Source organism: Bufo bufo, chromosome 2 (genome assembly GCF_905171765.1).
Source record: "Bufo bufo chromosome 2, aBufBuf1.1, whole genome shotgun sequence".
Classification (NCBI taxonomy): domain Eukaryota; kingdom Metazoa; phylum Chordata; class Amphibia; order Anura; family Bufonidae; genus Bufo; species Bufo bufo.
The window spans coordinates 287335778-287358369 of record NC_053390.1 but is presented as its reverse complement, the minus strand read 5'-3'; the positions used below and the strand labels follow the sequence as shown (position 1 = coordinate 287358369).

At 44.0% G+C, this 22592-nt stretch overlaps 1 protein-coding gene across 2 annotated transcripts in view; it reads left to right on the top strand.

Annotated features, from left to right (window-relative positions):
* Positions 1-22160, top strand: part of RHBDD3 (rhomboid domain containing 3) — a 44970-nt gene extending 22810 nt beyond the window's left edge. For both annotated transcript variants that reach the window (XM_040420269.1, XM_040420270.1), the window contains exon 6: positions 21829-22160. In XM_040420269.1, the coding sequence (XP_040276203.1) occupies positions 21829-22021 (193 nt within the window). In that variant the 3' untranslated portion in view covers positions 22022-22160. The remainder of the gene's footprint in view (positions 1-21828) is intronic.
* The last annotated feature ends 432 nt before the right edge of the window (positions 22161-22592 follow it).

Sequence of the window (22592 nt, the reverse complement as noted above, 5' to 3'; positions counted from 1 at the left end):
ACAGGTCTCTCTGTTTTCCTCTTAGCATGTTGTTGTTTGGCAGGATCTCGCCTCTCCTCAGGTTCTGCTCGTTATCAGTGATGAGGCTCTATTTAGGTCCGCCTCACACTGCTGACCATGCGGTTGATATTTCCTGCTGGAGTTGCTAGAGCTTGTTTGCTTTGGATCTGCTTCTCCAGACATCCCAAAGCTAAGTGCTTGTTGCCTTTCCTGTTTGTTGTCCGCTGGTGTGTTTTGTTCTAGGCCTCAGGGAGACGCGGGTCCCTTCATCTGGGAAAGAACCAGCTGTCTTGTCTCCTGCTACCTATCCTAGGGCTCATCAGTTTCAGCAGGGCCTAGGTATATGGCGTATGAGCATTTCCACCATCAGGATCTGCTCATACTGGTAGGAGTTAGGGAAAGGCCTAGGGATTACTAGGAGGTCACCATCCCTCTTCCTTTAGCTTTTGAGGCCTAGACTGTTGTCTATTTCTTTTGTGTGTATCTAGTGTTTTCCCCTTCCCCATTACCTGTGAGATTATCAACCGCCCAAAAAAATTATCCTTTTTTTTGTCAGTGCAGCTATGGATACTGTTTCTGCACTGGTCGATCGTATGCAGGGGCTGTGTTTGGAGGTGGCTGACCTCCGCACGGCCGTTGCACATTTTCAGAGACCTGCAGCGGGAACCAAGCCTGCCCTGAACCTAAGGTCGCTCTCCCGGATAGGTTTTCCTGGGGAAGTGACAACTTTGTTCGGTTCAGGGAGTCGTGCAAATTATATTTTAGACTACGTCCTAACTCTTCTGGGGACGAGAGTCAAAGAGTGAGGATTATTATTTCATTACTGAAAGGTGACGCTCAGTCTTGGGCTTTCTCTTTGCCAACCAGATCACAATCCCTCCGGTCGGTGGATTAATTTTTCAGAGCTCTGGGGCTTATCTACGATAACCCAGATCGGGTTTCCCTGGCCGAATCTAAGTTGCGTGGCTTGCGGCAGGGAGATCTTTCTGCAGAGTCCTATTGCTCTGAATTTAGGAGGTGGTCAACTGATACGGAGTGGAATGACCAAGCTCTCCGTAGTCAATTATGTAAAGGGCTGTCTGAGAACCTGAAGGACGCCTTGGCATTTCATGAAAATCCTGAATCATTGGAGGTGGCCATGTCTCTAGACGCCTGAGGGAGAGCTCTAAAGTTCCTCTCGCTCGGGACGTACTATCATATGGGGAAGCGGCCACTTCTGACACTCTGGGTAAATAAATACTCGAGCTCATGCCTGGTGATGAGCCAGTGCAATTGGGGCAGGTCACTCCTGGACCAGGTGATAAAAACTTTAGGGTTAAGAAAAGACTGCTTTTTCTGTGGTAAAAGAGGACATTTTGTTAACGTATGTCCTTATGTTAAACATCAAGGTGAAAAGGGAAAAAAAAAAGTCTAATGTGTTTAGTCCTCTTCTCACTTTTGGTAGTGTGGGTGAGGAATCTGAGAATGTACTTTTGTCATTTACCGGTAGTACCCGATTACTCCTGCCTGCCAAGGTGGCGCTAGGCTCCAAAACTGTGGAAATTGAAGTATTTATTGACAGTGGGGCAGGGGTTAACCTGGTGGATGGCCAGTTTGTCTGTATGCATGGTTTGACAACAAGCGCATTAAACAAAGATATTTCTGTGTTTGCGATTGATTCCGCCCCCTCTCTCTCTCAAAAGTGTCTGTCTCAAATGGTGCAGGACATTCGCCTAAAGGTAAGAAGAATGAAAGAAAACCGGCACTCCCAAAAATCTTTGCTGGTGATAGATTTATTGGTCACTCATATGACGCGTGGCGTTTCGGCACTCACAGGTGCCTTTTTCAAACAAGAAGTGAGCAGCAGTATGAGTGGAAGAACATGCAAACAAAACAGGTTTAAATAACCCGCCCCTTGTCATGTGATGATGACATGCGATGACTATGCGATTAACAGCTTCTTATAAGATTTTTTATAGGACCGCCATGGCCTCTTTCACACTTGCGTTGTCCAGATCCGGCGTGTACTCCACTTGCCGGAATTACACGCCGGATCCGGAAAAGTGTACTGAAAGCATTTTAAGACGGATCCGTCTTCAAAATGCTTTCAGTGTTACTATGGCAGCCAGGACGCTATAAAAGTCCTGGTTGCCATAGTAGGAGCGGGGGAGCGGTATACTTACAGTCCGCGCGGCTCCCGGGGCGCTCCAGAATGACGTGATGACGTGCCATGCAATCACATGATCCATGCGCTTGGGGCGCCCTGACGTCACTCTGGAGCGCCCCGGGAGCCGCACGAACGGTAAGTATGCTGCTCCCCCGCTCCCCGCTACACTTTACCATGGCTGACAGAACTTTAGCGTCCCGGCAGCCATGGTAACCATTCAGAAAAAGCTAAACGTCGGATCCGGCAATGCGCCGAAACGACGTTTAGCTTAAGGCCGGATCCGGATCAATGCCTTTCAATGGGCATTAATTCCGGATCCGGCCTTGCGGCAAGTCTTCAGGATTTTTGGCCGGAGCAAAAAGCGCAGCATGCTGCAGTATTTTCTCCGGCCAAAAAACGTTCCGTTCCAGAACTGAAGACATCCTGATGCATCCTGAACGGATTTTACTCCATTCAGAATGCATTAGGATAAAACTGATCAGGATTCTTCCGGCATAGAGCCCCGACGACGGAACTCTATGCCGGAAGAAAAGAACGCAGGTGTGAAAGAGCCCTTAGTCCTCTTTTTTGCCTCTCTCTCTCTGTTGGTTGCACACTGTTGCAATATATAGCAATTAATGAATGTTGCTATTAGGATATGTTTATATGCACAATTTGTGTCACTTACTTGCAACAATGTTTCTCTTCACAGTGCAACTGAAATTTACTTTCCAGGGTGTGACCTCTGTGAAGACTCAACAGGAGGCGTTCACTCACATTGTTGTTTATGTGTCTCCCCGGCAAGGTGATGTCATCATCACATGACCAGGGGCGGGTTATTTAAACCTGTTTTGTTTGCATGTTCTTCCACTCATACTGCTGCTCACTTCTTGTTTGAAAAAGGCACCTGTGAGTGCCGAAACGCCGCGCCTCATATGAGTGACCAATCTATCAACAGCAAAGATTTTTGGGAGTGCCGGTTTTCTTTCATTCTTCTGATTTTGGGATTACCTCCACACAAACCGAGCACCCCTCAACCAGTACGCTGTGCCGCCTGACTTCATTACACACAATTCGCCTAAAGGTGGGAGATTCTCATATTGAATCCATTTCAAGTTTTGTGCTAGAGGGCTTGCCTGCCCCTCTGGTGCTAGGTTTTCCATGGTTAACTACACATAACCCTACCATCGATTGGCAAGCAAGACAGATTCTCAATTGGAGTGATTACTACATTGACAACTGTCTCAGCACGTCGCTTTCTGTTGTAACTACTAAAATGTTACCTTCTTTTCTTTTGGATTTTTCTGATGTATTCTCTGAGAGTGGAAACCAGGAGTTGCCTCCTCATCGGGAGTATGATTGCCCCATCAACCTTATTCCCTGAGCTAGGTTGCCAAAGTCTCGGTTGTATAATCTTTCTGAACCCGAAAGATTAGCAATGCAAGAGTATATCACCGAAAGTTTGGCTAAAGGTCATATTAGACCATCCAAATCACCAGTGGCTGCAGGGTTCTTCTTTGTTAAAAAAAATGGATGCAACTTTTAGGCCATGTTGGATTTCCGTGAGCTTAATCGCATCACTGTCTGTGATCCCTATCCCCTTCCTTTGATCCCAGATTTATTCAATCAGATTGTCTGCGCCAAGGTGTTCTCTAAGTTGGATTTGAGGGCGGCATAAAATCTAGTAAGAATCAAGGAAGGGGACGAATGGGAAAACGGCCTTTAATACCCCTGAAGGTCATTTTGAGAATCTGGTCATGCCTTTTGGTTTGACCAATACTCCTGCTGTTTTTCAACACTTCATCAATGACATCTTTCATCATCTGGTGGGCAGGTTTGTGGTGGTTTATCTGGATGATATTTTAATTTATTCCCCTGATATGGAGATGCATGAGGATCACGTGAGACAGGGCTTACAGATCCTAAGGAAGAATAAATGATATGCTAAGATGGAGAACTGTATTTGCGGTTCCGGAAGTGCAATTCCTTGGTTACCTACTCTCATCTTAGGGTTTTCGTATGGATCCAGAAAAGTCTGTGCTGTGTTGGACTGGGATCGACCCGAAGATCTGAAGGTACTCATGCGATTTTTGGGGTTCACCAACTACTAACGTAAATTTATCTTGAATTACTCAACTGTTGTTAAACCATTAACTGATGACTAAGAAAGGCACGGATTTCTCAGTCTGGCTTTTTCAGCAATAAAGGAATGTTTTGCTTCTGCTCCTATTCTGGTGCAACCTGATGTGTCACAACCGTTCATTGTGGAAGTTGACGCATGAGAGGTAGGTGTTGGAGCAGTCTTGTCGCAGGCTCCTTCTCCTAGTAAATGGTGCCCTTGTGCTTTTTTTCCTCTAAAAAACTCTCTACTGCCGAAAGAATATATGATGTAGGTAATAGAGAGTGGATGGCCATTAAGTTGGCTTTTGAGGAATGGCATCATTGGTTGGAAGACGCGATTCATCCCATTACGGTAATTACTGATCACAAAAATCTGGCTTACCTGGAGTCAGCTAAACGTCTTAACCCAAGGCAGGCCAGATGGTCGTTGTTTTTTACTAGATTTAATATCATTGTCACTTATCGCCCGGGGATTAAAAACTTCATAGTGGATGCTTTGTCACGTAGCTTTAAGGGGGGGGGGGGGGGGGGGGGGGTTGAATCAGAGGATTCTGGTCTGAACTTGAGTCAGAGGTGTTGGAGGCCCAGGAAGAGGCACCTGATTCCTGTCATCCAGGGAAGTTGTTTGTCCCTTTCGGAACTACGGCACAAGGAACATCACGGTACTGTCCTTACGGGACACCCTGGGAGCAGATCCACTGTGGATGTCATTTCCCAGAGATTCTGGTGGCCAGGGTTACGTAAATGTGTTGAGGGCTATGTGGCAGCTTGTGAAACTTGTGCATGTGCCAAGGTGACTCATACTCTGCCTTCAGGATCTCTGCTTCCCTTGTCTATCCCATCCCGACCCTGGACTCATTTGTCCATGGACTTTATCACAGATTTGCCTAATTCCTCAGGGAAAACTGTGATTCTGGTGGTTGTTGACCTCTTCAGCAAGATGGCGCACTTTATAGCATTATCAGGTTTACCTAATGCCAAAACTCTCGCACATCATGAAACTACATGGCATTCCCTCTGATGTGGTGTCTGATAGAGGGACTTAATTTGTTTCCAGATTCTGGAAGGCGTTCTGTACTCGCCTGGGTGTCCAATTGTCCTTGTCATCGCCTTTCATCCTCAGTCGAACGGACAGACTGAGCGCACTAACCGGAATCTGGAGACTTATTTGAGATGTTTTGTCTCTGAGAATCAGGAAGAGTGGTCTTCATTTTTGTCGTTGGCCATAAATAACCGTAGACAGTAGTCCACTGATAAGTTGCAGTTTTTTGGTGCATATGGGTTCCATCCACAGTTTGGCACATTTTATGGTACTGAGACTTCTGGTATACCTGAAGAAGAAAGATTCTCCTCTTCATTGTCATCTATTTGGCAGAAGATTCAAAACAACTTTAAAAAAATGGGCAAAAAGTATAAAATATATGGCTAACAAGAGACGTATGAGTGGTCCGGACCTGAGAGTGTGTGATTCTGTGTGGCTGTCCACAAGAAACATTAAGTTGAAGGTATCCTCTTGGAAGTTGGGGCCAAGGTTTATTGGGCCATACAAGATCTCTGCCATTATTAATCCGGTTGCTTTTCGTCTTGAACTTCCGCAGGCTTTGAAAATTCACAATGTGTTTCACAAGTCATTGCTGAAAAGATATGTCGAACCTGCTGAACCGTCCTCCCTGCCACCCCCTCCTTTCATGGTGGATGGTAATCTTGAGTTTCAGATTGCCAGGATAGTGAACTCATGTATTCTTCATGGATCTCTTCAGTATCTTGTGCACTAGAAGGGTTACGGTCCAGAGGAAAGAATGTGGATTCCTGCGACCGACGTGAATCCCAGTCGCCTTGTGAAGGCCTTTCACAGGGTGCATCCTGATAAGGTCGGTCCTGGGTGTCTGGAGGTCACCCGTAGAAGGCGGGGGGACTGTCACGGTCCCTCCCGTGACAGAGGTGAGAAGATCAGATAGACTTGCTGCAGGTCTCTCTGTTTTCCTCTTAGCATGTTGTTGTTTGGCAGGATCTCACCTCTTGTCAGGTTCTGCTCGTTATCAGTGATGAGGCTCTATTTAGGTCCGCCTCACACTGCTGACCATGCGGTTGATATTTCCTGTTGGAGTTGCTAGAGCTTGTTTGTTTTGGATCTCCTGCTTCTCCAGACATCCCAAAGCTAAGTGCTTGTTGCCTTTTCTGTTTGTTGTTCGCTGGTGTGTTTTGTTCTAGGCCTCAGGGAGACGCGGGTTAGGCTACTTTCACACCTGCGTTTAGGTCGGATCCGTCTGGTATGTGCCCAGACGGATCCGCACCTTTAATGCAAACGTTTAGATCCGTTCAGAACGGATCCGTTTGCATTACCATGAACAAAAAAAAAAAAAAATTTTTTTTTTTTTTTTTTTTTTGTTCATGATAATGCAAACGGATCCGTTTTGACTTTACATTGAAAGTCAATGGGAGACGGATCCGTTTGAAAATTGAGCCATACTGTGTCAACTTCAAACGGATCCGTCCCCATTGACTTCCATTGTAAGTCTGGACGGATCCGTTTGCCTCCGCACGGCCAGGCGGAGGACACCCGAACGCTGCAAACTGCGTTCAGGTGTCCGCCTGCTGAGCGGAGCGGAGGACAAACGGAGCCAGACTGATGCATTCTGAGCGGATCCGCATCCATTCAGAATGCATTAGGGCTGGACGGATCCGTTCGGGGCCGCTTGTGAGCCCCTTCAAACGGAACTCACAAGCGGAGCCCCGAACGCTAGTGTGAAAGTAGCCTTACTTCATCTGGGAAAGAACCAGCTGTCTTGTCTCCTGCTACCTATCCTAGGGCTCGTCAGTTTCAGCAGGGCCTAGGTATACGGCGTATGAGCATTTCCACCATCAGGATCTGCTCATACTGGCAGGAGTTAGGGAAAGGCCTAGGGATTACTAGGAGGTCACCATCCCTCTTCCTTTAGCTTTTGAGGCCTAGACTGTTGTCTATTTCTTTTGTGTGTATCTAGTGTTTTCCCCTTCCCCATTACTCGTGACAGTTGCAGAGAGCGATGAGGAGAAAGCGAAGCTATTCAATATTTTTTTTCTCCACTGTATTCACTGAGGAAAATAAACTGTCAGATAAAATGCAGAATGTAAAAGTAAATTCCACATTAAAAGTGCCCTGACTGACCTGGGAAGAAGTACAGCGGTGTCTTAAAAAGATTAAAATAGACAAATCGCCAGTACCATACACCCCCGTATCCTAGGAGAATTAAGTAATGTCATAGCCAGGCCCTTATTTCTGATATTTAAGGACTCTATACTGACAGGGAGTGTTCCACAGGATTGGCACATAGCAAATATGGTGCCAATATTAAAAAAGGGTCCAAAATGCAGAGCCCGGAAACTATAGGCTGGTAAGTTTAACATCTGTCGTGGGTAAACTGTTTGAAGGTTTTCTAAGAGATGCTATCTTGGAGTACCTCAATGAAAATAAGAAAATAACGCCATATTATCATGGCTTCATGAGGGATTGGTCATGTCAAACTAATTTAATCAGTTTCTATGAGGACGTAAGTTCTAGACTTGACAGCGGTGAATCCATGGATGTCGTATATCTGGACTTCTCCAAAGCATTTAACATTGTACCGCATAAAAGGTTCGTATATAAAATGATAATGCTTGGACTGGGAGAAAATGTCTGTATGTGGGTAAGTAACTGGCTAAATGATAGAAAACAGAGGGTGGTTATTAGTGGTACACACTCAGATTGGGTCACTGTCACTAGTGGAGTACCTCAGGGGTCAGTATTGGGCCCTATTCTCTTCAATATATTTATTAATGATCTTGTAGAAGGCTTGCACAGTGAAATAATTTTTTTTGCAGATGATGCTAAACTGTGTAAAGTAATTAAAAGGTTTCTGTCACCGGATTTAACCCTATTAAGCTAGCTGACATTAGCGATGTGCTAGTGTCAGCTAAACCTAACTAACCTATTCCTACTTTTATCTATGCCCCCGTTACGCCACAAATCTAACTTTTATAATATGCTAATTACCCTCTAGGAGCAGGGCGGGCATTGTTTCTACTCCTAGAGGCTCCGTTCTCCCACCTTTGTCTCCTCCCTCCAAGTCCTGATTTACAGGGCCAGGCAACGCTCGCATCTGTCTGCCAGCCCTGTGCTCTGGTGAGGAAGCTGGCAGCCTCCGAGCGTCTTTCCCTAACCGCGCCTGCGCCGAATGCTGAACGGCGCAAGATTTCTGGCGTAGCAGGGGCATAGATAAAAGTCGGAATAGGCTAGTTAGGTTTAGCTGACATTAGCACATCGCTAATGTCAGCTAGCTTAATAGGGTTAAATCTGGTGACAGAAACCCTTTAACATGGAAGAGGTCAGTATACTGCTACAGAGGGATCTGGATAGATTGGAGGCTTGGGCATATAAGTGGCAGATGAGGTTTAACACTGACAAATGGGAAGGAAGAATGCAAGTCACCCGTACATACTAAATGGTAAAGCACTCGGTAACACTGACATGGAAAAGGACCTAGGAATTTTAGTGAACAGCAAACTGAACTGTAGAAACCAGTGTCAGGCAGCTGCTGCCAAGGCCAATAAGATAATGGGTTGCATCAAAAGGGGCATTGATGCCCGTGATGAGAACATAGTCCTGCCACTTTACAAATCACTAGTCAGATCACACATGGAGTACTGTGTACAGTTATGGGCTCCTGTGAACAAGGCAGACATAGCAGAGCTGGAGAGGGTCCAGAGGAGGGCAACTAAAGTAATAACTGGAATGGGTGGACTACAGTACCCTGAAATATTATCAAAATTAAGTTTATTCACTTTAGAAAAAAGACAACTGAGGGGAGATCTAATAACTATGTATAAATATATCGGGGGTCAGTACAGAGATCTATCCCATCATCTATTTATCCCCAGGACTGTAACAAGGGGACATCCTCTGCGTCTGGAGGAAAGAAGGTTTGTACACAAACGTAGAAGAGGATTCTTTACAGTAAGAGCAGTGAGACTATGGAACTCTCTGCCTGAGGAGGAGGTGGTGATGGTGAGCTCACTAAAAGAGTTCAAGAGGGGCCTGGATGTATTTCTGGAGTGTAAAAATATTACAGGCTATAGCCACTAGAGAGGGGTCGTTCCAGGGAGTTATTCTGATTGCCTGATTGGAGTCGGGAAGGAATTTTGTTGGGGAAAATTGGCTTCTACCTCACGTTTGTTTGTTTTTTGCCTTCCTCTGGATCAACTTGCAGGATAACAGGCCGAACTGGATGGATAGATGTCTTTTTTCGGCCTTATAAACTATGTTACTATGTAAAAGTGCCGACCTCTCTCTTGGTTGGGACCATGGGAGCTCACATGTAGGCTGTTACTTTTTCCTATAGTGTGCAAGCACGGCCATCACCTCTGGATTGCAAGATGGTCGTAACCATGAAAACGAGCAATGCATAATGTTATGGAAAAATGAATCCAGCCACCAAAGGAAGCAATATGGATACTAACAATACATTAGTAAATGCCTTGTATTAATTTTCTCTACATAATAAACGCTATTTGCTGAAGGGAAACAACCCCTTTAAAGAGGCTCTGTCACCAGGATCAACCCTATTAAACCAGGCATTCTGGCTGGTAGGGCTCCTCGTGCTGATTAAAACTGTACCTTTCTTTTATCTGTATGATAAATAGCTGCAGAGAAATGTGTGTTTTTATTCATATGCAAATAAGCAATTCGAGCACGCAGAGGTGGAGCTGAATATTCTGAGCACTGCCTTGTAACCCCCCTGTTCTCTGCACACGCCCCTCTCCCATTGATTAAAGGGTTTCTATCACTTCGTATGACATAATTAGCTGTCAGACACTAGCGATCTGCTAGTGTCTGCTCTGGCCAACCATCCTACTATAATCACTTGTGGGGCAGCGGTTTTGCTAAAAAACTAACTTTTATAAATATGCTAATGAGCCTCTAGGTGCTATGTGGGCGTCATTAGCACCTAGAGGCTCCGTCTACCTTCATACACAGCCGCCGCCCAGCGCGTCCCTCCAGCCCGCCCATGTCCTCCTCCGTGTGACGCAGCGGCCGAATTCTCGCGCATGCGCCGTGCGCGGCTGTATTCGGCGCATTTGAGATGTCTGAGCTCGGAGCGGTCAGACATTCAATGCGCATGCGCCGAATACATCCGCGCATGCGCATTGAATGTCTGACCGCTCCGAGCTCAGACATCTCAAATGCACCGAATACAGCCACGCACGGCGCATGCGCGAGAATTCGGCCGCTGCGTCACACGGAGGAGGACATGGGCGGGCTGGAGGGACTCGCTGGGCGGCGGCTGTGTATGAAGGTAGACGGAGCCTCTAGGTGCTAATGACGCCCACATAGCACCTAGAGGCTCATTAGCATATTTATAAAAGTTAGTTTTTTAGCAAAACCGCTGCCCCACAAGTGATTATAGTAGGATGGTTGGCCAGAGCAGACACTAGCAGATCGCTAGTGTCTGACAGCTAATTATGTCATACGAAGTGATAGAAACCCTTTAATAGCGCTAGACATCAGACTTAGGGCAGAGCTGTGTCCTAGAGCTGTGTGCTAGCAAGTAAATATCATATCACTATGTACTATAGCTTCACCACACTGAGAGCTGCTCAGAAAGCTAATCTACATATTACTGATTTATTCACAGACAGAGCTTATAAGTATAGAAACGCCATGTATCTCTATAAGGTGGTGTCTGTGAAGATTCTCATTTATCCAGGTCATGGTATATCTGTAAAGAATAAATCAAAACTTACTGTAAGTCCAGTTGCCTTGATTTATTCTTTACAGATATGTCTATAAGGGGGTGCTATTGCTTAGTGATATAGTGGTTTACCCTACATATAGAGATCCCAGGCTCAAACCCCAGAAGACATATACATTTTTTTCTGTAATTTTTTTTTTCTTTTATTCAAAACCATATTAAAAGGCTATACTATCATAAATAATATATAATAAAAAGGCCTTAATATATTGAGAAAAGTGGTTTGTTTTTTTGCTAAAACCTATTACTGACTAATTCACTAATCCTTGGTAGGTGGTTTACGTACTAAAAGTACAAACTATTAACTGCCTGAATAAAGTACGTTAAGAACATATTTTATTAAGTAAACTATTAAAAATTCGTTCTCACACCGCCATAAAACATCTCCCTTCAAATATGTGGGAGCTACATAAAGCCCACGGGGATAGTGGGATAGCTAGGTCCAAACCAGTCCTTTCTGTGCGGTCTATCCTTTACCCCCTTTTTTTTATCTCCGCTGTAGACACTGGAGCAAAGGATACGACCTCTGGTAATTAAAGTGGACCTCTTCTCCACTAAGTTAGCGGCACTGTGATGTTGTTAATCTGTCAAAGATGAACATGGAAAGGCGCACTATATTGCTCGACGCGTTTCCCTGCCGATATTGATCAGTATTTCCTCAGGAACAAAGAGCAACCTATCATAGAGGGTATTATTCAGATGTGTTACTACATCACTCTAATGGTGAGTGTGTAGCGATGATGACATGTATAACGCCAGCCTATCCAAATATAATCTTATTGAGACTGACTTAGTTCGAGGAAACAAACGCTGCACGCCTCTGATGGCGTGCGTGCAGCAAGGTAGAGCCTCCCTCATAGTGCCGGAGGCTCTACCTTGCTGCACACAGTATGTCCGGTTTAATAGGGTTGATCCTGGTGACAGAGACGCTTTAAGGCACAGGCTTGGCAGTAGGCTACTACAGAGAAAAATGTGTTTTGGTGGAGTTAAAGGGATTCATGTAGAGGGTCAGGTAATATTTTCATGTAGCTTTACAGTGGAATAAATTTTACTGTTTGGCTGTAGGTCAGTCTGACACTGTTTGTTTTTGGTTTACTTGAAATTATCTTCAGTTTTCTAAAGCTAGTCATATCTCCGGCATGTCTGATTTGGCAGGCTTTTCCGGCATAAATGGCGGTTGCCGCCAGATAGGAAACGCTGCACGCAGTGGTATTTGCTGAGCCGAAAGCCAGCATTTATGCACCAAAGTGGCCAGATCCCATTGTTGTCAATAGGGATCTGGCTGTGAACTGTAGAATCCAGTCAATTCCGGCAGCCTATTCTCTTCCAGAACAGCCTGCCAGATATTTCCACTGGAGATGTGAAGGTAACCTTATATTCTTTGTGTTTCAACTCCTCACCATTTTCAAGATATGTCTACTGAACACTTAAAGGGAACCTGTCACCGGGATTTTGGGTATAGAGCTGAGGACATGGGTTGCTAGATGGCCACTAGCACATCCGCAATACCCAGTCCCCATAGCTCTCTGTGCTTTTATTGTGTAAAAATCCTGATTTAATACATATGGAAATTAACATAAAAGAGTCATATCTTACTTGTGTGACCAGAGAAGAGTCTGACTCATCTCAGGTTAATTTGCATATGTATCAAATCGGGTTTTTTTACACAATAAAAGCACACAGAGCTATGGGGACTAGGTATTGCGGATGTGCTAGCGGACATCTAGCAACCCATGTCCTCAGCTCTATACACAAAATCCTGGTGACAGGTTCCCTTTAATTACATTTAGGCAGGCTTTACCCATCCAGGGTTTTTTAATGTTGTTTTTTTAAGCCAAAATAATGTGTGGATCATAAAGGGAGAGTACGCATGAAGGACCGATACTATGCTCTTTTTGTCATCCACTCCTGGTTTGGGCCTAAAAACTGTATCAGAAAACCTGAACATGGAAATTCAGCTTTAGGATACTTTCACATCTGCGGCCTGGATTCCAGCAGGCTGTTCTGGCAGAGAACAACCTGTTGGAATTCTCCGGCATTACCGTATGCAACTGTATACCAGATAGAGTTGTAACCACTTCTTAGCTACAAGATGTACTCTGAATGTGAACAATATCGTTCTCATTCACTGACTGCAAACTAATATCTTGAAAATAATGAGGAGCTGCACAAAGGATATTATTATATTCACAGAGTACCTTCACCAGTGTAAAACTTAACCTTTACTGATAATATTAAAAATAATCCAAAATGTGCCCATAAAACACTTTTGACTGGTAGGCTGAGGAAAGGAAAGATATATCATGTCCTCACAATTACCACATATATGTCCCTGCCTTTGAAAAAAGAATGGCCGCCCCGATAGGGGCGATCCCGTATCAGGAACCTCCTATTAGCCCTATATGTTCCTGACAAGGGATAGATACCAACACCAAAACGAGAGACCTACTGTACTCTATTTGTCCAGTATATGATGTCAGTGGTTAGGATACATATCAAAAGCAAAAAATTAATATATAGTAATCACGCACATATTATATCTGCACCATTGTATCCAATGGCATCAAGATTTTATGATTACCATCAGATAAATAGAGCACATATCATATGTCCCAGGTATTTTACTTTGTCCCCAAAGGATATTTGTCACGATCCCTCCCATGACAGAGGTTAGAAGATCTGAGAGACTGGCTGCACGTTAGGTTATCTGACAGCCTATCTGTTTTCACTTGTTGCAGTGTTGTTGTTGGTAACGACCACACCTCTTGTCTCAGGTGTAGCTTGTGGTCATTACTGCTCCTCTATTTAGTCTGGACTCACACTTCATACCATGCGGTTGATATTCTTTGCATGGAGCTGGAAGAGCTGGTGTGTGGTCCTCATCTGAGTTCCTGCTCATCCATTTTCTATTAAAGATAAGTGTACTTCTCTTGGTATTTTGTTGCTCCCATTTGCTTGTTGTTTACTAGGCCTCAGGGAGACGCTGGTTCGTTCATCTGGGAAGGAACCAGTAGTCTCAGACCCCTTAACTAATCCTAGGGCTTTTCAGGGTTAGGCTACTTTCACACTAGCGTTTTGGCTTTCCGTTTGTGAGATCTGTTCAAGGCTCTCACAACCGGTCCAAAACGGATCAGTTTTGCCCTAATGCATTCTGAATGGATAAGGATCCGCTCAGAATGCATCAGTTTGCCTCCGTTCAGTCTCCATTTTGCTTTGGAGACGGACACTAAAATGTTTTGGTGTCCACCGGACGAAACTGAGCCAAACGGATCCGTTCTGACACACAATGTAAGTCAATGGGGACGGATCCGTTTTCTATGACACAATCTGGCACAATAGAAAACTGATCCGGCCTCCATTGACTTTCAATGGTGTTCAAGACGGATCCGTCTTGGCTATGTTAAAGATAATACAAACGGATCCATTCTGAACGGATGCAGGTTGTATTATCTGAACAGATCCGTCTGTGCATATCCATGACGGATCCACATCAAACGCGAGTGTGAAAGTAGCCTTACTAGGGCCTAGGTTTGCGGTGTATAAATATTCCCATCTTCAAGGTCTATTCATACTGACAGGAGTCAGGGCTAGGTTTAGGGTTTCCTTAGGTGGTCACCATTTCCCTTTCCCTAGCCTTGAGGCCTAGTTCCTGGTCATTTTTCTTCTGTTGTCAATCTGGTGTTCCTCCCCTCCCCCTACATTATGACAATATTAGAAAGTTGTATAACTTTGCATATATATGATCTTTATATAAAACGGAAAAAAAATTATTCTCCCAAAAAACACAGTGTCATTTTTTTGTCAGCAGTTTTTTAACAAGTCTTACATGTTGAGCAATAGGAAATTCTAATACGCACTACAAACACTGCATTGTTTGTGGTGGCAATTTTAAGACTGTTATCTGGCGTTTTGCTCCATTGGAGTTGGTTTCAAATCAAAGCATTCTCCGGAAAAAAAAATGTCTGAAATAAAAACCACAATTGAAATGTTGTGGGGAGATTTATCAAAATTAGTGTCAATAAACCAATACCAATAGCAACCAATCAGATTCCACCTTTCATTTTCCAGAGGAGCTCTGAAAAATGAAAGGTGGAATCTGATTGTTTGCTACAGGACGGGTTCTCCTCCTGCGTCTAAAAAAAAAAAAAGATTACCATAAAAAAAAGTTTGGAAAAAATCACGAATTTCATAGCATTTTCAAGTCAAAAAAGGGACAAAAAATGAGTGGGGCAGCACCCTTAAATTGAACTGGTATACATAACTGGTTAACAGATTTATGTATCAGTATATTGATGTACCTTATTTTCAGCCTTCATTACTTTTGGCAGTTAGATCATGTGATGATCCCTGATGAGACTTACTGGATCCCACAGCGTTGAAGCACTTTTTTTTTGCAACTGTCATTTTTGTTAATTAGGTGCCATTTTTGGGGTCTAGGTCGGTGGCTGTGCTTGCACACTATAGAAGACAGTGCGTGCCTTTGCACACTCCCACGTTCGCGGCCACCACAGTGGCCGGAGCCTTTTCATATAGTTGGCAAGCATGGTCACCGCTACTGGATTACAGGGTGGTCATAACCCCTGGATACAAGCAGTGTGCGATGTGATGGAAAAATGAATCAACCCAGCAACGGAGGAAATATGGGCAATCACAATACATTAGTAAGTGGCTTGTATTAACGTTATATAGCATTTGCTGATGTGAGACAAATCCTTTAACCAATTCAAGACTGGGCCATGTGGCTTTGAAAGCCGTAACTTTTTTTGTGTCTTCTCTTTTTCGGTAATACATGGGGATTTATTTTTGACGTTTTTATTGTAGTATTTTTTTATACGTGGGAAAATAAAAAGGGAAAATAGTCTGTTTTTTCCAATTTTTTTAATTTTGTTTTCTTTTTGTAATAGCTGAAAGAGCAACCAAAATACATTCTTAAATTGTGTCCCTTTTCAATTTTGGTCATTTTGTTAAGGGAATATATAGTTTGTGGTGGATGGGGTCGGGAATAGAAGCTGAAGTGTGGACTAGTTTATTTTATCATTGTTATTTATTTTATCTATTTTCTTAATTTTACACTTTTACCCCTTTTGGGTGCATTTTAACATTACATTCTTTTATTGCTGATTACTTCTGTAACTGGGCCTGACATATTAGGCTAGGGCTACACGACGACATGTGTCGCGCGACATTTTGTCGCACCAATGTCGCACAACAATTTTTATAATGATAGTCCATGGTGCCGCACGGCGACATGCTGCGACTGCAACACGACAGTAGAAAAAAATCTATCCAAGATGGATTTTTCTGCGACTGTCGCGTCGCAGTCACAGTGTGACACCATAGACTATAATTATAAAAATTTTCGTGCGACACATGTTGTAGTGTAGTTGTGCCCTATGTGTCATGCGACTTATTGTTGTGCTACACATGTCTTCGTGTAGCCCTAGCCTTAGCCCTAGTTACATGAGTAATACAGCCTCTTTTCATGCACTACAGAGCTGATCTAGGCCTGCTAAGAGCCAGCAGCTCATTCATTTGTAGTAACTGGGACCCAATTATAAAGTGATGTCTACGACATCATCATATACATTGATAGAGATGGCAGTGGGGGCGTGGCCTAACTGCCGATGTAGAGAGTCGCATGGCGCGGAGCTCCTGGAAAGAATCCTGCTAGTGATTGTTTGTCCATCTCCTACCTGGCCTCGGTGACGACCGGCAATATCCAGTAGCCTCCCTGGACGCTTCGGTCACATCATGACCAGACAAAAGCAGAGGGAGAAGGAGTGCAGGGACGGCGGTACAGACACTCCATCTAAACAAGATGGCGCCGCACACGCTACCAAGCTGTCCGATGTGGCGGTGAAGCTGGGGAAGTTTGCCCGCACCCCGGCCGCTACAATGAATGATCCGGAGCTTGAAGCTGGGGTATCCGGTGATGTGAGGGGAGCGGAGCCCCTGGAAGCAGCCTCTTATGCCTCTGTTGTACGGCAAAAGGTGGGTCCGGAGTTGTCGCCAGTAGTGGAACCCATCTCTGAGCCTACTATTGCGGATGTGTATAAAATGGTGGCACAATGCAGCACAGCCCTCACGTCCCTGAATACTAACATGGGAGGCCTCAAGGGTGAAGTCTTATTAATAAGACAAGACATACGACAATTTAAGGAGAGAGTGGGGGAATTGGAGGGTCGCATTAGTGACATGGAGGACCAGCTACCGCCCGTTAAGAGGGACCTACAGCGTGTCATACATAATGTGTCCTTGCTAATATCAAAATCTGATGATTTGGAGAATCGTCTGCAAAGGAACAATGTGCGATTTATTGGGATTCCGGAGCGTACTGAGGGCTCGGACCCAGTCACATTTATGGAGAAATGGCTGGTGGACACTATTTGCAAAGAAAAGCTGTCCCCACTTTTTGCAATAGAAAGGGCACACAGGGTGCCATTTCGACCTCCGCCTCCGGGGCGCCCCCAAGACCTCCTGATTAAAGTCTTGCACTACAGAGACCGTGACGCCATTCTTAAAGCTGCCAGAGACAACCCTGACATCCGTATTGATGACAGCCGAATTCTCATGTTCCCGGATTTTTCTGCAGAAATACAGAAACGGAGGGCGAAATTTTTGGACGTAAAGAAACGTCTGAGATCATTACAGTGGCCTTATTCCATGTTGTACCCGGCAAAACTTCGGGTGGTGGCGAATGGATCCACACATATGTTTGAAGATCCGGCTGAGGCATGCCAATGGTTGGAGACACATGAAAAAGATTGGCGTGGCAACAATACTTGAGGAGACGGTGATATCTTTGATGGAACTGTTCTTATTTTTATTGTGTCTGTTGATTGACACCCCTCAGTGCCGGGCACAGTTATGTGGGAATCTGTTGTGTTTTCTAAGGAGGGAGGTTTAATATCTTGACTTCTTGTCGGTTATTTTCCACATTATATGGGTTATTATGAGGTCGGGGAGGAGGATGGGTAGATTGTCCTTGTGTATATCCAGGTTGAAGCACCTGTACTCAATAGGAAACTGCTCTTTTACCTGTGTTTCTATTGTTAACCCATGGCGGTTAGATATGTATGGTGTACCCCTGTTTATCAAGTTTATAACTTGCAGAATGTTTAGGAAAATTGGGGGGCGGTTGGGAGGGAGGGTTATGGGGGCAGGTTCTATCTTCAAAATTGCTTCTAGTGGGAGGTTCTCATGGGGCTGTCGGCACCGACTTCTGTGTATGCTTATGAGTAGTCACGATGTCTTCTGTTAATATACTAGCTTGGAATGTGAGAGGAATGTCGCAGACGTCCAAGAGTGCAGCTATCTTCCATGCTCTAAAGGATGTACAGCCAGCTATTGTGTGTTTATCTGAAATCCACTTGTCCGCTGATAGGACGCACTTGGCACATAAAGCATGGGTGGGATGTGAATTTCATTCTACACACTCCACACATGCCAGAGGTGTTAGTATTTTAGTGCATAGATCTGTGCCGTTTGTTGTCCATGAATCATATATTGATGAAGATGGGAGATTTATATGTTTAGATTGTCATATCTTTCAGTTCAGGGTTATTTTAGTGGCGGTGTATGTTCCCCCCCCCCATATTCAGCTGAAGTTATGAGGCTGATTATTACTTTTACATCTAAATTCCCACTAGTCCCTACATTGATCGTAGGGGATTTTAATATGTATCTTAATGGCTCCTTGGATAAATTCCATAGTGGGCTGGGAACATACTCTGCTGCTCCTACTTCTCTGGCAAGACTGATATCGGAGGTGGATTTATGTGACATTTGGAGAACCATAAACCCTGAGCGGCGTCAATATTCATGCTACTCAACATCACACGGCTCCTTGTCCAGAATAGATTTAGCAATTGGGTCTTTATCCTTAATAACTCTGACAAAGGGAATCTCGTACTTACCTCGTAGTTTATCTGACCATTCTCCATTATTGATTACCTTGGAAGTGGGTAAACACACACGTGCTGCGAGACCTATTTGGCGTCTAAACCCATTCTGGTTATCAATAGTGGATACTGGAACTGAGATCTCTGGAGCCATTACAGATTTTTTATCTATTAATGTAGGCTCGACGTCGATGGATATGGTATGGGATGCTCTGAAAGCATATGTCAGAGGGTTGTATATTAAGCATATTAGTATTAAAAAGTCTAAAAGTCGTATTCTGGACAAGGAGCTCTCGGATAGAGTTGAGCAGTTGGAGGCCAAGTATATAGAACAACCCACATTGACTAATGAAGCACAATGGAATGAAGCTCAAAAACTTTTGAAGGAACACATACAAACTAGGGCGGAGGACAAACGCCTATTTATTACTCAGAGGTATTTTGCTGAAGGGGAAAGTGCGGGTCACTTGTTAGCTACTGTGACTAAAGCACAACAGGGTTCTTCCTCTATAGCATCGCTCAGTGGAAGGGGCGGGCAATTGGTGATAGGAGATGGGAATATTTTGGAAGAATTTTATACACACTTTGGGGAGGTTTATAGGTCCAGATTGGTCACCACTGACTCTAGTAGATCTAGTTATTTAGAAGGGATTGATATCCCTGCCTTATCTGAGGAAAATAAGTCACTTCTTGAGGAGTACATAACCCTGGAGGAACTGGAAATGGCATTAAGCTCTTTACCCAGTGAGAAGGCGCCTGGTGGGGACGGTCTTCCTGGGGAATTCTATAAAAAACATGGGGAGTTATTACTTCCACACCTTCTAACGGTATTTCAAAATGCTTACAGTATCGGTAGATTACCCTGTTCCATGAGGGAGGCGATAGTTGTGGTGATACCCAAGCCAGGTAAAGACACCTCACTAGTGGATTCATATAGGCCCATTTCTCTCCTAACAGTGGATGTAAAACTTTTGGCTAAAGTTATGGCCAACCGATTAAACAGAGTCATTCAAACCATTATTCATGATGATCAATCTGGGTTCATGCCTGGTAAATCCACGGCTTTGAATCTCAGACGGCTGTTCTTAAATCTCCAGATAGAAGGGAGGGATGTTCAGGATAATAGAGCTGCGGTAGTCTCTCTTGATGCTGCCAAAGCTTTTGACAGCGTCGAGTGGAAATATCTATGGGTGGTCATGACTAAGATGGGCTTTAGAACAGTTTTTTTGAAATGGGTCAAGCTCTTATACTGTGAGCCTAGGGCTAGAATTAGAGTGAATGGGCATCTTTCACCAGCAATTGCTCTGGAGAGGGGGACGAGACAAGGTTGTCCGTTGTCTCCCTTACTATTTGCAATAGCAATTGAACCTTTGGCATGTCTTCTACGCTCTACTTCTTTGATGGGAGGGTTATTGAGGGGTTCTATTGAGGAACGCGTATCGTTATACGCGGATGATATGTTAATCTATGTAAGTGACTTAGAGAAATCTATGGACTCTATAATATCTGTGGTGTCTCAGTTTGGTGACCAGTCTGGACTTCTCATAAATTGGGATATGTCGGTGATTCTCCCAGTGTCTTCTCAGATACCGTCTCGTTCTGCTGCTTTCTCTGAGCTCAAGGTGGTGCACTCCTTTAAGTACCTCGGAGTGATAGTGTCAATGAACCCTGCAGACTATATTACTAATAACCTTTTACCTTTGATAGGGAAGTTTAAAAGTAAGATTGCTGTATGGCATAAATTGCCTCTGTCGTTAATAGGTAGGGGCAATCTGCTAAAAATGATATTCATGCCTCAGTTGCTCTATATTTTGCACAATTCCCCTATATGGATCCCTGTGCATTACTTCCATAAGATACAACAGTTATTTTGTTTCTTTATATGGAAAAACAATAGGGGCAGAATAAAGTACGAAATATTGCAGAGGAACAAGGATGCAGGTGGTCTTGCCCTACCTAATCCTATGCTGTATATCTTCTCGGCCCAATTGCAGCACTTCAAGGGATGGGGGGTGATAGGTGACCCAGGAGGGAAGAGTGGTCGGCTGATGGGATGGGCATCAAATAGATCCCCCCGTTGGCAGCTATTGAAGAAGAGGTGAAAGGGGAAGTAGGGTGCATCCCAATATTGCTACTCATGAGGAAAGTATGGGATAAGGCAAGGAATATTCTAGGGATAGCGGGATTAATGAATATCTCAACTATTTGGAATAATTCGGCGCTCCACGAATTGGAAGGCCTGAATGGATTCTCTAGGTGGAATGATAAAGGAATATGGAACTTAGGTCATATTTACTCGGGTGGGACTCTAAAACAATATCAGCAACTATGTTCTGAATTTGGGTTACCCTCTTCACAATTCTATAGGTACTTGCAACTCAGGCACGCATTGGATGCTCAATCCAAAATAGCTCCGGTGGCGTTTGCATCTAACCATACATTGAGCACAGTGGTAGCTGCTGGATCAGTAAAAGGAGCGATCTCTGTGGTGTATCAGGCTCTGTTGGAAGACTTTCTTAATTTTTGGAATTGGACTTTTTTTAAAATATTGCGCTGTTCTGTCACAAAAGTTTAACTGTTTTTCTAGCTGTGTGAATGGTACTTTGTGCTGTCATCTAATAACCCTCATCTCTAAATTACTAAAAGGTCCTAAGGTCAGAGATAAGGAGCCTGTCAGCTCCCTGCCTGACGGAGCAGAGAGAAAATACAGATCCTGCTACTAGATAAACTTAAAGCTGTGCAGGGAAAACAGCTCATCATTTTTAATAAAGACCAATTGAAAAAAAGATTTTTAGCTCAAAATGAGTACAATGTAGTAATAGAAAAAAATGCCACTAAAGGTGTACGTAGCCTTTAAAACAATACTTATTTCTTTTGTTTCCGTAACTGTATACTTGGCTTTCTTTTTTAGGCTACAGCAACTGGAGCGCATGGGATTTCCCACCGGACCTGCGGTTGTTGCATTAGCTGCCACAGGAAAAGTAGAGAGAGCTGTATCCCTTCTTGTGGAAGGAGAAATTGGTGGAGACATTGCAGTGGCTGATGTAAGACAGTCTTCTCGTGGACACCTGAACACAATTGATGCAGGACACTTAAACTCATGAACTTTTATGTGAATACTTTTAAATATTTGTAAAATAAATTAGGATACATACAGTGATTTACAGATGTTAAATAAATAGTAGTGTTACATCATTCTTATGAAGACAACCCCTGCCCATATAAAAGGAATACGTACGGCAAAAGCTTGGAACCCTTCCCTGAGCCAGAGCTCTAGCAGACTTGAGACATCCATGTACTACAAGTAGAGGCATTTATCCGCGTAGCCACCATGGAGTACTACATTTACCTTGCAGTGACCCCTGAAGGGGCCATGTCTGACCTGCAGTAGCTTCCCATAGTGGCTTTGATTCTAGCTGACTCCTGGTGACTCCGATCTAGAAGGCAGCTCTATTCTGTGATGAGACAACCCTTATAAATGGAGCTGCATTCTAACCTGTAAATTCAGATATAACTACCTCTGTTTTTTCAGTTGGGAAAAGGGAGACAAGTTACTGCCAAGCAAAGGATCTGCTATGTTGAAATCCAACATACCCAATCCTCAATTCCTTTTTTCTACCAACATTTTAGACATATTTAAGAAGAAAGACAAAAATAATAATCCACTTCATATCA